Below are 21,769 nucleotides of genomic sequence, written 5' to 3'. Positions count from 1 at the left end.
GACTCCAGGGACTCAGGGACAGGAATGGCCATGCCTCGGGGGTCCAGCTTATAGTAACTACAGGCAAGCACCTGGTCCCAGGTGGGCTTGAGGGAGATCGACGTTGCCTCCTTGGGCCACTGGGCACAGGCTGCACCACCACCACTGGTGTGATGCCAGGTGTGGTGCTGAGATCAGCAGGTGGCCTGCTGCGCGGGGCCCTCTGAGGCCCCCCATCATGGAGGACTGTGGGAGGCCAGTGCAGGTCCAGAGGCACAACCATCTTCCCCAGTCCATGTCCAGAGGTCTGCAGACATGGCCCCCAGCCCTAGGTCCTCATCTGCTGGGCCTGCTCATTCCATCATGCAGAGGGGTCAAGTGACTTGTAAGCCCAGCATGAACAGGAAGTGAATAGGCCCTCGGGCAGGTCTGAGTCCAGGCAGCCATGAACTCCCAGGCCCAGAGCATCTAGAGCTGAAGGGAGCTCCTTAGCACTCCCCCTCACTCCACCGCCGGCCCAACACATACATTGATGGCCGAGGGCCTGAATGCTGTTGGGGAGTCTGGGCAGACCCCAGCTTCAAAACTCATGCAAATTCATCACTCCACTCCATAATACATCTGAATGCATTTTAATATAAAAATAACAGCTTTCCCCCAATTCTTGCTCTAGGAAAATGTGCTACGCTCACCTTCCCTCTACCCCTAGCCCATCAGGCTCAGAGCCAAGGCCGTAGGGCTGCTGAATACACATGTGAGGGGGCTGAGGGGAAGATCACAGTACCAGGAGGGCAGGCAGGGCACTGCCAGGCTGGCCAGTGGAGGGGTGGGGGTGTCGGTCCCACCAGGGGCTGGCTTGGTTGCTGGTGCCCTGAGCCCTTCTCTGCCCGCCTGGGTGTTGCCTTCACTGATGGAGGTAGGCATCCAGCCAGATGTCACCAGACTTCTTCAGGGATCTGGGAGGTAGGGGTGGCAGTGGGGGTGGGTGTTAGGATCTCAGTTGCAAGATCCTAACACCCCTGTATCCCCCATGATAAGTGTGAGCGGAGATATCCCCATTCCCTGTGGGTTCCCTTCCCTGGGGGCAGGCAGGGATGCGGCCCGGAGGGTGGGTTGGCAGAACAGCTGAAAGCTCATTCTCTGGAATGGAATCTAGACTGGGGTGAGGGGTGTGGGGTAGGGGAGCTGGAGGGGCAGCCAAGGCCAAGTCCAGGCGTGAGCCTGGGTGGGCCTGTCCCTCCTGCATCGAGTTCTCCATTGCCTCCTCCTGCTGGGCGCTGCAACCCAGGGACAGAGAGGATGTGGAACCTGCCCACCCGATCTTGGGCCTGATATTAGGCGGTGGAGCCAGAAATGTCAACAACCTGCTAGGAAGCCCTGTGCCAGGCGCTCTAAAGGGCTGTGCCAAATGGCAGAGGCTCACAGCATCAGGCTGGGAGGGATCATGAAGGAGAAGTGGGCGTCTGAATCCCAGCATAGGAAGGAAGGGCACCCAAGTAAGGGGAACAGCGTGTGCAAAGACCTGGAATCTGGCCTCTGTTCCCCACCTCCAAGGTGACCGCAAGGGCTGAGCCCCATCACCCCTTGCCTGCATGGCTGCAGTGTCCTTTGCTCTACTTTTCCACTTCGACTCCCGCCCATCAGTCATTCCCAGTAGGGGCAGTTTTCCAAGATGCAAGCCGGGCGTGTCCCTTCCCTGAGTGCCTGCATGCCCGCCTCGGTTATCCATGCCATGAGCTTGGCATCTGGGGCCAAGCGCTTTCTGCCTAAACGTTCTTCGCCAGATGTCCCGCCTCGAGGCCTCTCCCCTCCTCCCTGTCCCTGCTCACAGGTCAGCCTGTCAATACCGCCCACCCTACCACCTTATTAAAAACAGCAGCCCCGCCGGGCGCGGTGGCTCAAGCCTGTAATCCCAGCACTTTGGGAGGCCGAGGTGGGTGGATCACGAGGTCAGGAGATCGAGACCATCCTGGCTAACATGGTGAAACCCCATCTCTACTAAAAATACAAAAAAATTAGCCGGGCGTGGTGGCAGGTGCCTGTAGTCCCAGCTACTCGGGAGGCTGAGGCAGGAGAATGGCGTGAACCCAGGAGGCGGAGCTTGCAGTGAGCCGAGATAGTGCCACTGCACTCCGGCCTGGGCGACAGAGCAAAACTCCGCCTCAAAAAAAAAAAAAAAAAAACAAAAACAAAAAAAACAGCAGCCCCTGCCTGGCCGCCCCCTCCCCTCCCCTCCCGTCTCCACCCTGAGGGGCTTTTCATTGTTCTTTTGCCCATCTCCTGTAATGTACTTATTTGTTATTTTAACTGCTTGCCGTTTCCTTTGCTAGAAGGAACATCAGCTCCAAGAGGGCAGGAAGCTCCCTGGAGCCTGTTTTGCTCCGATTGTAGGAAAGCAGCCTGTTGAATGGCAAGGGCAATGCCATCTTCAAGCAAATCTGTCTGATAACCGATGCTTGACCCCGAATGCCAAGCTCATGGCATAGATAACCTCCTCCTGTAGACGCTTATCTCCAGTGGTCACCAGGTTCATAAGAACCACCTGCACGGGGCTCACCCTAAAAGCTTGCTATACAGAGGGTTCTTTTTGGAGGGCATGTGAGGGGAGGTACCAATTCTTGGCTGCCTGAGATATGGTTTTTTGTTTGTTTGTTTGTTTGTTTTTGACAGAGTCTTGCTCTGTCGCCCAGGCTGGAGTGCAGTGGCATAATCTCAGTTCATTACAACCTCCGCCTTGCGGGTTCAAATGATTCTCCTCCCTCAGCCTCCCAAGTAGCTGGGATTAAAGGCGCCCGCCACCACACCCAGCTAATTTTTGTATTTTTTTTTAGTAGAGACAGGGTTTCACCACGTTGGCCAGGCTGGCCTCAAACTCCTGACCTCAAGTGATCCGCCCACCTCAGCCTCCCCAAGTACTGGAATTACAGGCATGAACTACCGCGCCCGGCCCTGAGACATGGCTTCTGTTTATAAGTCCCTATTAAGTGTTTCTTTCTGAGAAACTGGATCTGTTAGCTTCTTTCCCTCAGCCTTTGGAGGCAGGTTTGCAGAGACCTGCTCACCGCAGGCGCTGCTGTGTTTGTGAGTCTGCAGCAGGTGCTCCAGAAATTCTCGCTGTGTGCATGAAGGCTGGGGAAGGGAGGAAGGGCATGGGGCACGGACAGAAAGGCTCAGGGGCCCCGGGGGCTCAGCAGGAGGCTGACCTGGACAAGGGCAGGCATAGGCCCTGGGGAAGCCACCAGAGCAGAGGGGCCAGGCTGTGGCCTCACCTGACGATGTCCACTAGCGCAGTGAGGAAGGGCTTCACTTCGTAGCTGAGGCCGTGCTTGGCACACAGTGACTTGACCAGTGGGGCCACCCGGCTGTAGTTGTGTCTCGGCATCCTGGGGAAGAGGCTGGGGGTGGGGAGTATGTGCTCGTACCTGAAGTGGGAGGCTTCCAGAGACAGGCCCCACCCACGGGTCCCCTCCCAGGACCCCTCCCAGGACCCACTCCCCACCTCCCACTGGCCCCCAGCACCCACACTCACTGGTGCTCGATCTGGAAGTTGAGGTGCCCGCTGAACCAGTTGGTGAAAAGTGAGGGCTCCACGTTGCAGGTGGCTGCCAGCTGCCGGAAGCCGGCGGGGCACAGGTGAGAAAGCTGCTGCAGATCCCTGACCCCGCCATCCCCCACCTGGCGGCCCCGTCAGGGCCTCATCCCTCCTTTGCCAGTTGGCTCCTAGCGGGAATTCCCCACCCCACCCAGGACGGGCCCCACCCAGCCCCACCCCTGCTGCCCACCTGAGAGCTGGCCCAGTCCCGGTGCTTCTCATGGCCGATCTCCTTGGGGATGTGGTTCATCTGTGTGATCCACACGAACCAGTGGCTCTCCAGGACCCTGTGGGGAGGCTCGGGCACTGCCCTAGGTCCAGCTCACCACTTAGGCACCCTGAGTGGAGGCTGGAGGGCAGCTGTCTCCAAGTGGCCTCGACTTCCTTATCTGTACAATAGGAGTGTGGTCACCGCCCCCTTGCCAGTGTTTAAAGAATCTGAATGGAGCAGTGTCCACTGTGAGGCTGAGCCCAGAGCAGCTCTGACCCCCACGGGGCCACTTACAAGCCAGGCCACGCTCCCTAAACCCACTGACCCTGGGCTCCTGTCACGCTTGTGTTCACGTGATTCCGCCAGCAAGCCAGGGAGGCAGTGCCACTGGCCCCATTCTGCAGACCGGGAAAGGGGAGCTCTGGTTGGGGGGTGCAGTGGGGTCACCTGTTGCCTGTGTGTGACCTCGCCACCCCCCGCCATACCTGACAGCAACAAAGAAGAGCAGCACCCCAGGGACACCGTAGAAGGGGAGGTAGGATAAGAAGAAGCGGGCATAGAAGCTGGCGGCCCAGAGCAAATCCTGCAGAGGAGGGCAGAGGCAATACCGAGAGGTGTCCAGGCGCCCCGAGGTCTGGACGCCTGGTGGGTGGGAGGGGGATCTCAGGCATCCAACCCTTCTGCCTGATTTGCCTCAGAGCCCGGGACAGGCCACCACCCCCTCTGGTTTTCTCAGTTGAGTAAAGGAACTGGGTCCTTGCCCTGTCAGCTCACGAGGCTGACTTTAGTGGCAAAGGTGTCACGCAGGGTGTGTTGGGGAAGACCCTGCCAGGAACACAGATGCCTGGCAGAGTCGGCCCAGCAATTCCTCCTGGGAAGACACCCTCACTGAGAGAGACCCACACCCCCCCCACTCCTCAACCCCCACACACACGTACGGTGACGGGCACACTCGCTCTCCTGCTGCGCGCACACGTGAGCCCCACTGTTGCACGCACATGTGCACCCTGTTTGCCTTCATGGGCAGGTACTGTCCCCCGAGGCACCACCTCCTGCCCGGGGTCCTGGGCAGCCCCACTCACCGCCCACTGCATGCACACCAGCATGTACGCCAGATTTTCCACTTCGAAGTTCACCAGGGTGAGCAGCGGCGGGCCGACTGCAGGAAGAGGCACGAGAACGCTCAGGAGTGGGGCTGGACTGCCCAGGTGGGCGGGCCGCAGAGTGAGGGGCCCTGTTACTCCAGGAATGTCCCTGGGATGTTGGTGCTGGTCACGTCCAGCTAGAATGACCCCTATCACTCCCCACCCTGTGTCTAAGCCTCCTCAGGCTGCCCTTACCCCACCACCTCCCACCACCCTTCACCGCAGGTCAGGGCCAGCCTTGAGTCCTCGCTCTGTCCACCCCAACAACTGCCCAAAGACTCTAGGGCTCCAGACCACTCTAGAGTGAGGGCAGGAAGAAATTCTACGTGGGGCTTGGGGAAGCTCCCAGCAGGGCTGTGATGGCCCATGGCTGCAAGGTGTCCCAGGCACGGGAGACAGCTGGGGCAAGGCATGGTGCTGGGAGAGTGTGTACAGGCTGCAGAGCCTGGGAGGGCGCCATGACAAGGGAGACTTGACAGGCATGTCCCCACCCCAGGAAGTGGCGGGGAGTGGTCCAGGACAGCAGGGAGGACAGTGCAGGCCCAGGCACTCCCCCATCCCAGAAGGACAGATGGACACTCACTCAGGAAGAAGTACAGATGCTGCTGGTTGTAGGGTAGGTATCTGCGTTTCTTCTTGCCGTACTGTGGAGATAGGCAGTGGCTGGAGACAGCAGCTCTCCAGGCACCTCCTTCTTCTGGGCAAACTCACGGGGCTGGCTGAGGCCAAGGGTCAAAGGCAATTCTAGATTCTAACAACTGGGCTGGTCGTGCCCAGCAGCTACGGCAGGTGGGAAGGAAAGACCTGGGGGCAGGGGTTGGTTCAGCCAGAGTGGCGGCTAGATCAGGGGCTAGGTCAGGGGCAGAGTGGGGACCCAGTGCATCAGTTCCCCCTCAGCTGCAGGCCCAGCCAGAGGGTGTCCACGTCCCTCCCCACCCACCTCGACGGATGACTCCCCCAGTAGGAAGACGGGCGCCACTGTCACATCTGGGTCTTTGTGGAAGATGTTGGGCTTGGCATGGTGCTGGAAGTGGCGGAAGTTCCACCAGTGGGCGGAGAAGCCCTGTGGAGGAGGAGGGGGCTCTCAGGAGCAGGCTGTGCCCCCCACTCTGTGCCCACACACTTGGGCAGACCCAGCGCCACTCAGCACCTGGCTGCCCACCCACCCCACCCTCACCTTTAGCTGCCCCATCACGAACTTCTGGGCCACATGGTTCCACCGGGACTTCTTGAAGATGGAGGCATGGCCCAGATCATGTTGCAGACACCAGGACTGAGCCTGGGGAGAGAGGCAGGGTCAGAAGCTGTTGGGAAGGACGGAGCCTGCCAGGGCCTGGGGCCCCAGCGAATCCTTTCAGCTTGCAGGGTACCCCTGTGCTAATGCTCAAGACCCTTGTGGGCCAGTGTTCTCTTTTTACAGGTGAGAACTGAGTCCCAGGGAAGTGGAGGGGGCTTGTAAGTGTCACGAAGCTGCAGGGCAGCAGCCTGTGGCTCAGTGGCCCTGTGCTTGATCAGGATTTGTTAAAGAAGGAACTTCTTGGCTCATCTGGAACGCAGCTTGACCCACAGACATACGCAATGGGCCTTCAGGCTGTTCACTCATTCATCCGTTTATTCATCCATTCATCCTTTCATAGGTTCATTCGTTCATTTAGCAAATATGTTCACAATGCCCACGTGCATGGGGGCCCATGTCTGTTGGGCAGTTAGGGTGGCTGCAACACAGAGCCAGGGTCACCTGGGAGATGGCCAGGATGAAGGCGGCCAGGGCACTGGGCACCCAGCCAGGACCCAGGAGGTAGATGAGGAGCCAGGCCAGCACCTCCATGGCCAGGATGTGGCCCAGTAGGAAAGCAAAGAAGGTGGGACTGGCATCAAACAGCTTCATGTCCTCGGCTGCCTGGTGCAGGGCTCGGAAGTCCTCGACCAGCTGTGCCTGCCATAGTAGAAGGGCCGATCAGCCAAGGAAGAAATTCCTCTCCACCCCCATTCTCCTGGAACCCCAGCCACTCCTCCCAGCACCAGGCCCAAGGGGTGTAGGCAAAGGAGAATGAAGTGTCGAGAGTACCCAGCCCAGGGTGTGAGCTGGAGCACTGGCTGGTGGCGAAGCCTCCTCTCTCTCCCAGAAGGTATGGGGTGGGTAAGACGCTAGAGCCAGGAGAGAAACCAGCTCATTAAAATCCTCCTTGTAGATGGGGATGCTAGGTGACAACAGGGAGGGAGCTTGCCTCGGGATCCAAACGAGTGCCTGGCTAAACCAGATCTGGAGCCCTGGACTTCTCAGGGCATCCCTACAGCTTTACTTTCAACTGCCTGCCCCCTGGGAGGGGAGGGGAGGGGAGGCCCAGCCCTGGCCCTGCATCCCCCTGGGCGAATGCTGAGGGAGCTGCTCCTGGCCATGTGACAATATCTCCCAGCCCTCCAGCCATCCCCCTTCCTCAGGGGCTGAGGCTCCCCTAGGGCCCTGCTCACATTCAGGGGTCCATCCTGGCTGGGTTCCTCTGGTGCCAGCTCTCCAATCAACAGGGGCTGTAGGAACTTGCGCACAAAATTGAGATCTTGATGGAAGGCACGGAAGGCATCCTGAAGGAGAGTAGACAGTCAGGCAGACAGACAGACACAGCTGAGTAGCATAGTAGCAGCCAGCAGAGATGGGCGGAAGGACCATGGATGGATGGGCAGAGCAGATGACAGGTGGACAGAAAGTCAGTCGGCTGATGAATAGTCAAAGACATGGGACCAAGCGGGTCCGCCTTGCCCATGGGCCCTCCCTGGTCCTCCCAGGGCCCCAGGTTGTCCTGCTTTTCACCCATTGCCTGCTGTGCTCCATCCGCTTCACCCAGCACAAGGGCCCCTCTCTGAACATGGTCAAACATCTACAGCTGTGGATTTACAGAAAGACCTCCCTGGAAGACTCCGATTTCTTGAACCACGAAGAAAGGTTCTACTTTTCCAAAAAGCTTTCTGTAAGTCATACATGTTTCCACTGCATGTAGAATAAGATCTCGGTCACAAACATTTGATTCACCCCGTTTTTACAAACATAAGCAGTGGGTGAAGGGTAGGTGGGAAAACTTGGAACTGAGGATCACTGGGTCATGGGGTGGGGGGATCAGTCAAGGGCCACACACATTGAGTCCTTGGGGGTTTGCAAGGAAGACACTTGAACAGTTAAACTCATTTGACTTACAAAGCACGAAGCAGGAGTAGAAAATATAATTTTTTTTTTTGAGACAGAGTCTTGCTCTGTTGTCCAGGCTAGAGTGCAATGGCACGATCTCAGTTCACTGCATCCTCTACCTCCTGGGTTCAAGTGATTCTCCTGTCTCAGCCTCCCGAGTAGCTGGTCTCAAACTCCTGACCCCAGGTGGCCAAGCTGGTCTTTAATTCCTGACCTCAGGTGATCTGCCCGCCTTTGCCTCCCAAAGGGCTGGAATTGTAGGCGTGAGCCGCCGTGCCCAGCCTAATTTTTTTAAGTAAATAAAACAGGCCAGGCATGGTGGCTCACATCTGTAATCCCAGCACTGTAAGAGGCTGAGGCACATGAATTACTTGAGGCTAGGAGTTCAAGACCAGCCCGGGCCACATAGTGAGACCTTGTCTCTGTTTCTACAAAAAAGAAAAAATAATAAATAAAATGAATAATCTAACATTCTTGCGATTCTGTGTAATAGCTGGAACGGGGGTGGAATATAATGCAGGAGAAGGAAGAAAGAGTAAAGAAAGAGGGTGAGAGGAAAAGACAGACCAGGAAAAAGATAAGGGCCAGGGAAAGAGACCAGCCAGGAAGTGGCCCCAGAAGTACAGCAAGCTTGAACTTCACACCTGGGCTCCCGTAGCCCTCCGGGTCTGCCAGTGGTCTTGGTATTGTAATCGGCTCACTAATTGCTCACAGCTCTTGGACTGATGTTTTTCCTTGTACTTTCAGAGTCTCTCTCTGAATGGGCTAGCCAGAGCCATACAGCAGCCTCGACTAGAGAACCAGCAGCTGGGTGGTGTTGTCCCTATGGGCTTGGAGAAGGGAGGCCTCCCGGTTGCTAAAGGAAACACCTTTGCAGAAAGCTGACTGAGGACAGCGGCCTCCTATTGTCCTCTTGCTAATGAGCCTACCAGCTGGTGTAGGTTAAAACGGAAGTGACAGCGGGGCCCTGAAGTCACTGCCAGGACATTCTCCTACAACCCTGGGGGAAGAAAGCACTTCAGGTCCCTCCAGCACCCACTAAGAGGTAACACCGACATGATCTGCTAGGGGTCCCCTTGCCTGCTTTTAGAGGCCCAGGGCAGCATGCGGACTGGGGGGCTGGTAGGGTGCCCCTTTTAGAATAACCTGGGCTAACTTGGCTCCTTCATCACAGAGGAGGGGCTGTGTAAGTGCAGATCTCACCCCCTCTGGACATGAATCCTGAAGCAGGGGCAGCAAAACTCGTAGACAAAGGGGCAGAGGGAAGGCTGCAGGGTCCCCAGGAAGCTGTCTGGGCCCCTGGCTACCTGCGGAGCTGGGGCTGGTGTACAGGGAAGCTGGGAGGGAAGAAGACTCTTGGGACTCTGCTGACCCCACTAGGTGACTTTTTTTTTTGAAACAGCGTCCTGCTGTATCACCCAGGCTAGAGTGCAGTGGTGCAATCACGGCTCACTGCAGCCTCAACCTCCCGGGCTCAGGTGATCCTCCCACCTCAGCCTCTCTCGTAGTTGTTGGTACAGGTGCGTACCACCATGGCCAGCTAATTTTTTATTTTTTTGTAGAGATGAGGTTTGCCATGTTGCCCAGCTGGTCTTAAACTCCTGGGCTCAGGCAATCCACCCCACCTCAGCCTCCCAAAGTGTTGGAATTACAGGAATGAGCCACCACGCCCAGCCCACAAAAACACTGAAAAATATATTTGAGACAGGGCCTCGCTCTGTCACCAGGTTGGAGTGCAGTGGCGCAATCACAGCTCACTGCAGCATTGAAATCCTGGTCGACAGTGATCCTCCCACCTCAGCCTCCCCAGCAGCTGGGACTACAGGCACATGCCACCGTGTCTCATTAACTTTTGAGTTTTTTTTTATAGAGTCAGGATCTCACTGTGTTGCACAGGTATGTCTTAAACACCCAACTTCAAGCGATCCCCCCATCTCAGCTTCCCAAAGTGCTGAGATTACAGGTGTGAGCCACACCTAGCCTCTAATTTTTTAATTTATTTTTTATTTTTTGAGACAGAGTCTTGTTCTGTCGCCCAGACTGGGGGGCAGTGGCGTGATCTCGGCTTACTGTAACCTCTGCCTCCCAGGTTCAAGAGATTCTTGTGCCTTAGCCTACTGAGTAGGTGGGATTACAGGTACAAACCACCACACCAGGCTGATTTTTGTATACTTTGTAGAGTCGGGGTTTCACCATATTGCCCAGGCTGGTGTTGAACTCCTGAGCTCAAGCAATCCTCCTGCCTTGGCCTCCTAAAGTGTTGGGATTACAGGCGTAAGCCACCACACCCAGCCAATTTTTAAACAATTGTAGTAAAATATACATGAAATTCACCATTGTAGGCATGCTTAGGTGTACAGCTCAGTGGTATTAAGTGCATGCAGTGTTACCCAACCATCACCATCATCCAGCTCCAAAACCTTTTCACCTTCCGCAACTGAAACTCGGTCCCCATTAAATACTAATTCTCCATTCTCTCCTCCCCCTGCCCCTGGCAACCACCACGCTACCTTCTATCCATACAGATCTGCCTCCTCCAGGAACCTCATCTGGGAGAAATCACGTGTGTCCCTTTGCCTCTGGCTTGTTTCACTCAGCACAGTGTCCTTACGGTCCATCCATGTTGCAGTACATGCCAGGATGTCCTACCTTTTTCAGGCTGAGCCAGCGTGATGCCGGGTCTCTCTCTCTCCTTTGCGACTCCCCAGACGCACACACACATGCAGACACACCCACCAGCCCACCCCAGCAGGCATCACTCAGAAACATGCCACAATCACGGCCACATGAACACTCTGCCAAACACAGCCTTGCACACAAGGTACGCACAGACGCACCCGGCACGCACAGACGCACCCGGCACAACGTGCTAGCTGTGGCTGCGGCCCCAGAATCTCCTCCCTCCCAGCCCTTCCCTTTCTCATCCCCTGTCAGTTCTGGGGACACCTTCTTGAGCTGAGGATCTTGGGTCCAGACTGGTGTCCTCACCTCCTTTTCCGTTGGTCCTGATTCACCCAGGCCAGCCCTGTCGAGGCACTGATGGGGAGGACAGAGCCAAGCCCACCCAAAGGTCTTCAAGCCAGATCTATCCCTTGCAATGATAAGGGGAGATATGAGCCCCCTCAAGGCTGTGTCAGAGAACCTCAAAGCCATTGACAGGGCTCCAGTTGGGGGAGGGACAGGTGGGGCTGTGACAGTTCCCTGAGAAGCAGGCTGGGCTCTCAGGGCTGGGTGGGCACCCCAGGGCTGTGCTTCTCATGCTATCAGGCAGTGTGAGTAGGGCAGGGGCCTGGACTCAGGCTGAAACCTGACAGACCAGCAAACAGCCTTTTCTGGAACTGGCTGAGGTCATGTGACCTGGTAATCTCTGGGCCTCTCCTTAAGGATGGGTGGGGGGGCCACGCAGAAACTAAGACTCAGAGAGGTTAAGCTACTTCTTCAAGGTCACACAGTTCCATTTGACTGAGGTTAGATCAGAGCCCAGATCTCTTCTCACTCACAAGTGGGAGCTGAACAATGAGAACACATGGACACAGGGAGGGGCACATCACACACCGGGGCCTGTTGGGGGGCTGAGGGACAAGGGAAGGGAGAACATTAGGACAAATGCCTAATGCACGTGGAGCTTAAAACCTAGATGAGGGGTTGACAGGTGCAGCCAACCACCATGGCACATGTATACCTGTGTGACAGGCCTGCACGTTCTGCGCACGTATCCCAGAACTTAAAGCGCAAAAAATGAAAAACCGTGCTTATGGCCACTCCTGGACCAGAGGGAAGGCAGCAGTTTTCCTAGGTGGGGTGCGGGGGTCCTTGCCATGAGGCCAGTCACTATCTCAAGAAGCCAAGGGCCAGCTGCTGGGAGCGTGGGCTGCGGGCACAGGAGGGTGGTTGGTTCTTGGGCCTCATCAATGGAGCCTCAGGGAACTGTGGGAGGTCCCACCCTCACCCGCCCTAAGTGCACCCAGGAACATCCACCCAGGGGTATGTGCACCAAGCCCTGTCCCCCCAACCCCCACACACACCCAAGTGAGTGGAAAGCAGAACTCAAGGTCTCTCATTGGGTACCGAAGCAGAGCTGGGTGAAAGCGCTGGAATCAACACGGCACCCCTAAACACAAACTCCTGCAGGCAGCGACCGGCTCTGTTCACAGTGGCATCCTCAGAGGCCAGCACAGAGCAGCTGCTCAACAGCAGGTACGAACAAGTAAACAAGAGCCAACCCTCCACAGCCCCCAAAGCAGGGGCACGAACCATTTTGCTGGTGAGGAAATGAAGGCTCAGCGGGAAGGGACACCTGCCTCATCACAGTTAGTAGTGGCAGAGCTGGGATTCGAACCCAGGCCTATCTTCTGTGATGTTCATGCTCCTTCAGGACACAGAGACAGCTCGGCCTGGCCTTGGTCCCTGGAAGCCTAGAGTGGCTCAGTTGGTCCCAAGAGCTCATGCCCTGCCCCAGCCCCACCATGAAGCCCACACAGCAGCTGGTAAGGGGAGGGATCCCAGAGCCGGCCTGCCCAGGATGGTACCTGAGCTGCTACCCAGGAGCTACGGAGCCCCAGACAAGGCCACACCCCTCTCTCGTCAGTATTTCTCATCAGTAAACTGAGAACCACAAATCCCCATCTCACAAGGCTGCTGGGAGGATGGAGTCAGTGGCACTAAAGCACTTAGAAGGGGCCTGGTGGTTGGCAAGAGCTCCACAGCCCAGCTCTTTCCTAGCCCTGCAGCCCTGGTGCGCCTCCTCCTGAGAGTCCACTTAGAGGTAAATGCCTGCAGGAGGGGCCTGTAGGTGTGGGGGAAGAGAGTGGAGAAGCTGCTTCTCTGCCTGCCTGTTAAGTCCTGGCCAAGCCTGAGGCTGGGATAGGGCAGGGACTGGGAGCCTCCTTCCACCCCAGAGACACAGCAGGGCAGGGAGGGATTTTTGGTCACTCCCTAGAAGAATCCAGAATGTTCCAGATCAGTCAGGAAGGGGGTGAAGCAGGGAGTGTGGCAGGGCTGCTGAGGGCTCAGGTGGTCGGGGTCTGTCCTCGCTGCCTTCTCATGCCTTTGTAGAAGGTTGGGGTGACAGGGCTATGCCTCAAAGGACACCCCCAGGACATTCCTGCCTCTCTCCTCTCCCAGGTGGGTGGGTAGAGCAGCAGCATGCCCAGCACACCATGCTCCATAAGCACTATCAATATCCCATTTTACAGATGAGGAAACTAAGGCCCAAAGAGGTCCAAAAGAAACACAGCTCTAAACATAGGACATCCAAATTTGGCCTGTGTAGCGGAGCCCAACTCGAAAGCAGACGTCCCCAAGAAGCCATCCCTGTTCCCCAGCACCCCTCAATGTCCTGGCGAAGGGTGGGCATATATGTGAAGTCTTTTGCAGCCAGGATGTTTGGCCTCACAGGTGTCCCTGACCCCACAGTAGCCCTAAAGCAGCTATACCCTCTGGCTCCTGGTCCTCTCTCCACCACTGACCTCTGGCTCCACTACTGGAGCCTGGCTGTTTCATCAGAAACCCGCAGGAAGAGACCGAGAGGGACGCCCAGGGGCAGTATCCTGCTGACGCCAACTCTTCCACAAGGAAGGGGCAGGGCACTGCAACTCCTCTGGGGAAGGGGCCTGGGTGGGCGGTGGCCTTGCAGAAAATGCCTGCCAGAGGCCCAGAGCAGTCCCACTTCATGGGAGTGGCCATTAGGGGACTTTCAAGGCAGTCAGTGTGGTAGGAGGGAGTGGAGTGGCTCTGGAGCCACCCCTCCCCAACTCCCGTGTCCTCAAATCTGCCCAGTCCTAGTCCTGTCCCTCCCCAGCTCCCACCCAGACACAAACCCTACCTTCATGGCCCAAGTACGAAGGCCCTACCCTTCAAGGGCCCCAAGAAGTTTCCATTACACCACCCAGTTTCAAACACTCCTCATCTACAAAATGGGTTAACAATAGGACTTACCTCATAAAGTTGTTAGGCGAATTCAGTTACCACATCTAAGCCCCTCAGAACAGTGCCTAGTCAATAACTGTTGGCTGCAATTACTATGATGCGGCCTCCAGCGCAGCATTGGCCACTACTTCCTCCAGCTCAGGCCAGGCTCAGAGGACCGCTTAGAAGGAGGGCCCGAAGGCAGAGGGCTCAGGGGTCTGCTGGAACTTGGATTTTCCCAGTTAGGGCTTCAGCCGAAAGGGCAGGGGCTGCTGGGAAACCCGTCTGCCCTGAGGAGCTGTGGGCAATGCGTTCACCACACCCATGAATACAGCTTTGTTGCCCATGGTAACCAGGCACCCAGGTGCCCAGCACCACCCTCACAGTGTGCCCAGGACACAAGCATTCTCATCCTCATCACACTAATGGGGAAACTGAGAAACAGAAGTGAAAGGATGTGTCCAAGATCATAGAGCGAGGCCAGGCTGGCTCCCTCTCTAAAGACAATATGCAGCTAAATCTAATGCCTAATGGCTCGCACTGGACCAGTGTGCCTGTGTCCACAGCCTCTCCTGCTCTCTGCCCTGGCCACACTCTACCTCTTCTAAGTGGTCTCCCCTGGGGGAGGGCAGGTCTCCATCCTCCCTTCTCTTGCCCTTCTGGAAGGCTCTGCCTTCGCTCTCTCCATTAAGGATCCTTTTAAATGTCCATCAGACTCCCCAGGCTTCCCTGCTCTGCTCTCTGAGGCTCCCCATCCTCTTTAGAATAAAGCCAAAGTCCTTCCGAGGACACAAACATCCAGCATGAGCCAGCCCGGCTGCCTCTAGACCTCACCGCCAGGCTCTCTCTCCACTGCTCTCTGCTGCAGCCACACTGTATTCCTGGAACACAGGACACACGGTCCCACCTCTGAGCCTTTGCTCTAGCTGATCCCTCTGCTGTGAACTCATTCCCTGTAGAAGTTTCGCTCACAGCTACATCTTCAGAGGTGAGAACCGTACGTGACACAGAGAAGATGCTCACTGATGGATTTAATGAGTCAGTCATTGAAGAATGAATGAGTGCTGGAAATAAACAGGCTAGGTGGCAGCATAGCATGCACTTAAGAACATGGCTGTGGATTCAAATCCCGGACCAATCACTGAATTTCAAGCCACTCTGCCTCTCTGAGCCTTTGTTTTCTCATCTGTCAAGTGGCAATAACAACAAACGGCACCTGCCTCATAGGGGCACTTTGAGGATTAAAAGAGACAGTTTCAATAAATCAAGTACTGAATTCAAAACCTGGCACATAGTAGGCACTCAGCACATGGCCCTTGTATACTTATGGCCAGCAGCGGCTGGGGCTCATCTCCCGGGCTGGCTCCACTAGTATCAGGCTGCCTATGACTCTCAGACAAACCTGGCCAAGGGCCCAGAGTACTCTCCCCAGGGCACCCGGCCTTGTGTCCCAAGATGGTCACAGGCTGACTTCATGGCATAGAAACTCTGGGAATTTCCTGGCAGGAAGGCTTCATTGCCTGGACATGAGAACAGCTGATGGGCAGCCGGGGCTGGTGAGAGGTGATGGCCGGAACACAGCCCTGGCAACTGGCTGCCCCACCTCCACCTGAGGCCACCGCCCAGGATGGGATGCCTGGGGCCTGGGCTCAACTACACAGGGCACTGGGCTGGCCCAACCCCTGGTCTGCCCTGCAGATTCGTCATGGACAAAGGCTGATTGCTCCACCCCAGCAACCTCAGTCCCTTTGTCCTGATTGGACCAAGTGTTTCTGGCAACTCTAGTCCAGGCTGTGGGGCCTTGAGGGAGCTAAGAGACAGCCTAAAGTGTTCCCTTCCTACTACAGTTAGGACCAAAACCAGCTAAGGTCACCCAGGAAAGGGGTAGCCATGCAGGGCTGTCCCACCGTACGCTGCAGTTTGCAGGGCACAGTCACACTTAGGGGCCAGCAGCATTTACCAAATACAAACTACTACATGGCAGCCCTGGGCCATGGACTTGAGAAGACATGGTCCTGCCCTCAGCCAGCTCACTGTCTGCCCCAGCTCGCCCCACTTTACAGATGAGTAAACTGAGGCACAGAGGAGTGACATGCCTGCTTTGCTTCAGGGTCACTCAGTGCCTCCAACAGCAGAGCTGGGACCCAGCCCCAAGGAGCAGAGAGATATTTTTTATTTGTTTGTTCGTTTGAGATGGAGTTTCGCTCTTGTTGCCCAAGTGCAATGGCACGATCTCGGCTCACCGGAACCTCCGTCTCCTGGGTTCAAGGGATTCTCCTGCCTCAGCCTCCCAAAGTGCTGGGATTACAGGCATGCGCCACCATGCCTGGCTAATTTTGTATTTTTTTAGTAGAGACAGGGTTTCTCCATGTTGGTCAGGCTGGTCTCAAACTCCCGACCTCAGGTGATCTGCCCACCTCAGCCTCCCAAAGTGCTGGGATTACAGACATGAGCCACCGCTCCTGGCCTGAGACGTTTTTAAAACAGATATTCTTGGCTGCAAATCAATGAGAAAACTGTGTGATGGAAGTCTCAGCATCCCAAGCTAAATGTTAAGTCAGTAATTCCACTTGGGAGGAACCCCAGCATGGGCCTGGCATCAGGCAGGAAAGAGTGATGAAATAAAAGCTTTCTATATCCCGGCCGGGCGTGGTGGCTCACACCTGTAATCCCAGCACTTTGGGAGGCGGAGGTAGGTGGATCACGAGGTCACGAGTTCAAGACCAGCTTGGCCAACATGGTGAAACCCCGTCTCTACTAAAAATACAATACGCCGGACATGGTGGTACGTGCCCGTAATCCCAGCTACTCGGAGGCTGAGGCAGGAGAATCACTTGAACCTAGGAGGTGGAGGTTGCAGTGAGCCAAGATGGCGCCATTGCACTCCAGTCTGGGTGACAGAGCAAGACTCCTCTCTCTCCAGCGGTTGGTGGGGGGTGCGGAGAGTAAAGCTTTCTGTATCTATACTGTCCTCCAGGTTACAAAAGACCAGAGCAGGCCGGGAGTGGTTGCTCATGCCTTTAATCCCAGAACTTTGGGAGGCTGAGGCAGGAGGAATGCTTGAACCCAGGACTTTGAGTCCAACCTGAGCAACATAGTGAGACCCTGTCTCTATTTTTAAACAAATAATAAATGATAAATAAAACACATTTTTTAAAAACAGACCAGAGCAGGCATCCACAAGACTCCTTGAAGGGAGGCCAGGGCTCAGCCAGGCCAGTGGGGAGAAGCCGTGCCCCTCATCTCGCCATGCCCTGGCAGAAAGGCAGGCACACACCCCCACACCCACCCAGACATGCAAACACCTGCACACTCAAACACTGCCCCTGGGCTGCTTCATCCCACGGCTGTGCTGTCCCCTCGGGCCAGCGTCTGGCCCCTGAGCACCCACAGACAAGGCTTTCTCTCTCTTTTTTTTTTTTTTTTTTTAGAATTTCAGGAGGATTCTTATTCTCACTCCTCAGCCTCATGGTGTGGAGGGGAAAAGAGGGGCTTTCTTCCTCAAAGAGTCCAGTGAAGATTGTACAATGTGCTGGAGATGGCAATCAGCAGAGAGCAGGTGGCCCTGGCAAGACGGACACCGATAGTCCTGGGACCAGACAGAATCCCCTCTGCTGCCCAAAGCGCCAGCATTCAGAATTCATGTCTCGGGTCTTGAAGACCTTCCTGGTACTCAGTGTGGCCAACCTAGAAATTTGGATGGTCAGGACAGGGCATCGTGGCCCCAACCCCTATTATCCAGGTGGGGAACTGAGGAAAAGGGGCTGGTCCAGCTGCTCCACCACTGGACTCCAGCCAGACAGTACCCTGGGACCAGGCTACATCCCTCCCTGTCTAGACAGGGGCTGGGGTTGGGAAGTTGGGGTCCCCAGGGGCCAGCCTGTTCCTGGGGTGACTGTGCTTCCCGGAGAGGCCCACCCAGCCTGGCTGGCAAAGCCCTCCCACGTGCAGCTGCTAGCCCGAAGAGGTGAGTCACTGTCCCTGAGCCCTTTAGAGAAGCTCTTGGGAAAGCCACAGACCTCAGGCCGGCCCAGCCCCCAGCCTCTAATGGCAGCTCCTTACCGGCCCCTGGGGACCCTGCCCTGCCCCACCCCTAGCACTCAGCAAGCACCCAGCATAGGGACGCAGAACTGAAACAGGGACCTGGGAGCAACAGGGCAGCCCCTCACAGAGGACAGGCTCTGCAGCATGACACACCCACCTCTGAGGCCCCCTCCTCCCCCGCAGACCTGCTCCGTGGACAGCTGCGGGTCCTCCACACAGGGAACTGGCCTCCCTACCCCACATCTGACCTTGGCTAGTCCACCCCAACTCTGGGTCCCGGCGTGGAGGTCAAAGGTCAGCGAGGGGAGGGAGGATGCTAAGGCCCCACAGGTGGAGCGGGACATCACGCCCACGACCGAGCTCCAGGCTCCACCCGCCAGTGGGTGGCTTCCTTACGGCTTCCTTACCGTGGCGTCCTCAGCGCCGTGGTGGCCGATGAGGCGGCTGCCCCCTGGGTGCCGCTGTGCCCAGCGGCTGATGTCGTAGACGCGGCGCTCGATGACCAGCCACTTGTCGCCGGGCTGGTCGTGCGCGCGGATCTGCTCCCAGCAGAAGGTGGGCAGCGGCGCCCCCGGCTGCGCGGATCCCTCCCGCGGACCGGGCTCCCCGACGCCGCCCATGCTGCACGCACGAGTCCTGGGGATCCCAGGCGGTGGCCGAGGTCCGAGCGAGACCCCGAGGGAAGCGAGGAGCGCTCCCGGGGGCCGCCTCCGCCGCCGCCCGCTGCTCCGGCCCCGCCCTGCCGCCGCGGCCGCCGTACGAGCGAGCGTGCGCCTCCCGGCTCGCGGCGCAGGGAACTCCCCGCCTTATAATCGCGCGGACGGCGCCCGCCTCGCCTCGCCTGCCCCCCGCCCCCGGCCAGGCCCCGGCCCCTGAGGCTGGCTGACCCCCCGCGCCCGCTCCAATCCAGGCGCGGGGCCTCGGCCTCCATTGGCCGCCCGGGAGGGCGGCGTCGAGGCGGCCCGCCCCGCCCGGGAGGACGGTGGCCGCCACCCAGCCCTGCCCCAGGGCACCGTCCCGCCCCCTCTCCCCGGGCTGCGGGCTCCCGAGCTCTCTACTCCGCCCGGAGCGCGGGGCCTGGGGACACAACACGCACCTGTTGGGCGTCCCGCAGCGCCTCCCCGCGCCCTCGGGAACCGAGGCGGAGTCCGGGTCTGTGAGCTGCGGGGCCTCGAGGGCTTCCAGCAGCGCGTCCCGCAAAGTCAATCCAGTGCGCCCGGAGGGGGGACACTGTCTCGGGGTGCCTGTGAACAGCCTTCAAACCATGGGCCCCAAAGTCTGCGGGACCCCCACCGCCGCTGCAGCTATCGCGGAGCCCTCTGCTGGGGGCGGGTGGCCTCCCCGCCAGCGTCGGCGCTGCAGGGCTGGGGATGCCCAGGGGTGGCCAGGGGGGAGGAAGGGGAGCAGGAGGGCACTGGCGGGTGGAGGTGGGCGCTGCCATCCACGGGCTGAGGACACCTGTGCTTGTTACTGCTTCCCCAAGCCTCTGTTTTTTTGTTTTGAGACAGGGGTCTCTGTCGCCCAGGCTGCAGTGTAGTGGCGTGATCTCAGCTCACTGCAGCCTCCACATCCTGAGCTCAGGAGATACCCTCACCTCAGCCTCAGGAGTAGCTGGGACCACAGGCGCGCGCCATCATACCCGGCTAATTTTTGGTGTTATTTTATTTTTGTAGAAATGAGGTCTTGTCATGTTGCCCAGACTGGTCTCGAGCTCCTGGACTCAAGTGACCTTCCCGCCTCGGCCTCCCAAAATGCTGGGATTACAGGCATGAGCCACTGCACCTGAGCCCCATCCCCTTTGAGCCCCAAGTCCTTTTGAAAGTGTAGGTACCTCCCCTAATTGCTTTGGATTTCTTTGTGATAAATATACCTGTTCCTAAAAGTTAAGCGTTCACACCAACAAGGAATTCAAATCAGGCTAAGGTTACTTCCAGAGCACTGGTCGTCAAACTTCCATCAGAACCACCTGAAAGGCTTCCATCAGAACCACCCGGGGGGTCAATCGGTGGGTCTGGTGTGGAGGCAGAGACTTACATGGCCAGTTCACAGGCGATGCTGACTGGCTGGTTGGGGAAATGCACTTAGAAAACCCTAAGTATATTTCTCTGATAAGCTAGTATTTTGTCTTGGTCTAAAGAGGACCAGTATCCCCAGAAGGGCAGAGGGGGCCTCTGAGTTCTCCTTGGTACCAGGGGCTCCTGCCTTTGCTTGTCAGGACATCCAGCAAGGCCCATGATGTCATCAGGCACCGGGACTGCCTGGACCCTCTCCACTGAGGCACCCACTGACCATATCCTGGAACCGCAACCTGGCACATGTGTGTGGGGGTGCAAGAGCATGGCTGGTGGCCCTGGTCCCCACCATGTTCACACAGCACAGGAATGGAGAAGGCAGACTCTTGGAGGAATGCATCCCCTGCACCAAAATCCAGCCCCATCCACTGGGGGCATGGCCCTGGCCCCACCTTCAGCAGCCGTTAGTGGTCAGAGGCGGCCATCCCAGGGGCTCCTTCTTCGGGGCCAGCCCTGGCCTGGTCTCAGCCCCTGTGTGTGAGGTGGTTGGGGGTTGTGATAGGTTAGAACCTCCACTTTCCCCAGCTGCCCCCAGAAGAGATGGGGAAGATGAAGGAGGGGGCCACAGAATCGTGCAAGAGCTGTGAGCGAGGGCAGGGACCACAGCCCTGTTGGCCAAGTCCTCCTTGAAGGGATCACTGTGGAGGCCAGGCGGAGCTCCTCAGAATGCTCCTCAGGAAAGAGGAGCTGCACACAAAGGGCCAACACACAGGAAAAGGCGCTCAGCACTGCTAACCATCAGAGAGCTGCAAATGAAACCACAATGAAATACCGCCTCACGCTTGTTAGGAGGGCTCCTGTAAAAAATAACAAGGCCTCGAATCCCACCATTTTGGGAGGCCGAGGCAGGAGGATTGCTTGAGTGCTGGAGTTCAAGACAAGCCTCGGCAACATAGCAGGAACCCTGTCTTTACTAAATAAATAAATACATAAATGAAAAAATCATGCCAGGCATCCCAGCACTTTGGGAGGCTGGGCTGAGCAGATCTCTTGAGCCTAGGAGTTCGAGACCAGCCTGGGCAACATGACAAAACCCCATTTCTACAAAAAAATACGAAAACTAGCAGGGCATGGTGGTGCATGCATCTGTAGTCCCAGCTACTTAGGAGGCTGAGGTAGGAGGATCGCTTGTGCCTGGGAAGCAGAGGTTGTACTGCACCGAGATCATGCCACTGTACTCCAGGCTGGGCGACAGAGGGAGACCTCATCTCAAAAAATAAACAAAATCACACATGTTGGCAATGATGCAGAACCTTGTACATGGTTGGTAGGAATGTGAAGTGCTACAGCCAACTATAGAAAAGAGTATGAAAATGCCTTTAAAAAATAAAGATAAAACTACCCTATGATTCAGCAATTCCACTTCTGGGCATATACCCAAAAGAACCGAAAGCAGAGTCTTAAGGAGATATTTGTACATCTATGTTCTTAGCAGCATTATTCACAATGGCCAAGAGATAGAGGCAGCACAACTGTCCATCCACAGACGCTGGATAAATAAAACGTGGTCAGGCCAGGCGCGGTGGCTCACGCCTATAATCCCAGCACTTTGGGAGGCTGAGGCGAGCGGATCATCTGAGGTCACGAGTTTGAGACCAGCCTGGCCAACATGGAGAAACCTCGTCTCTACTAAAAATA

At 56.9% G+C, this 21,769-nt stretch overlaps 1 protein-coding gene across 1 annotated transcript; it reads right to left on the bottom strand.

Moving 5' to 3' along the window:
- Nucleotides 1-595: 595 nt before the first annotated feature.
- FADS3 (fatty acid desaturase 3) lies at nucleotides 596-18,912 on the bottom strand. Its single transcript, XM_007995832.3, has 12 exons — nucleotides 18,467-18,912; nucleotides 7,400-7,510; nucleotides 6,666-6,863; nucleotides 6,105-6,206; nucleotides 5,868-5,990; nucleotides 5,511-5,571; nucleotides 4,865-4,941; nucleotides 4,268-4,365; nucleotides 3,762-3,858; nucleotides 3,509-3,588; nucleotides 3,249-3,374; nucleotides 596-935 (listed from the first exon to the last, which is right to left on the bottom strand). The coding sequence occupies exons 1-12, from the start codon at nucleotides 18,677-18,679 to the stop codon at nucleotides 884-886; spliced, it is 1,338 nt and encodes a 445-aa protein (XP_007994023.1). The 5' UTR covers nucleotides 18,680-18,912; the 3' UTR covers nucleotides 596-883.
- Nucleotides 18,913-21,769: the final 2,857 nt, after the last annotated feature.

This window comes from Chlorocebus sabaeus, chromosome 1 (genome assembly GCF_047675955.1).
Source record: "Chlorocebus sabaeus isolate Y175 chromosome 1, mChlSab1.0.hap1, whole genome shotgun sequence".
Classification (NCBI taxonomy): Eukaryota; Metazoa; Chordata; class Mammalia; order Primates; family Cercopithecidae; genus Chlorocebus; species Chlorocebus sabaeus.
The sequence above is the reverse complement of the archived record's forward strand: the minus strand, read 5'-3'. Positions and strand labels throughout refer to the sequence as shown.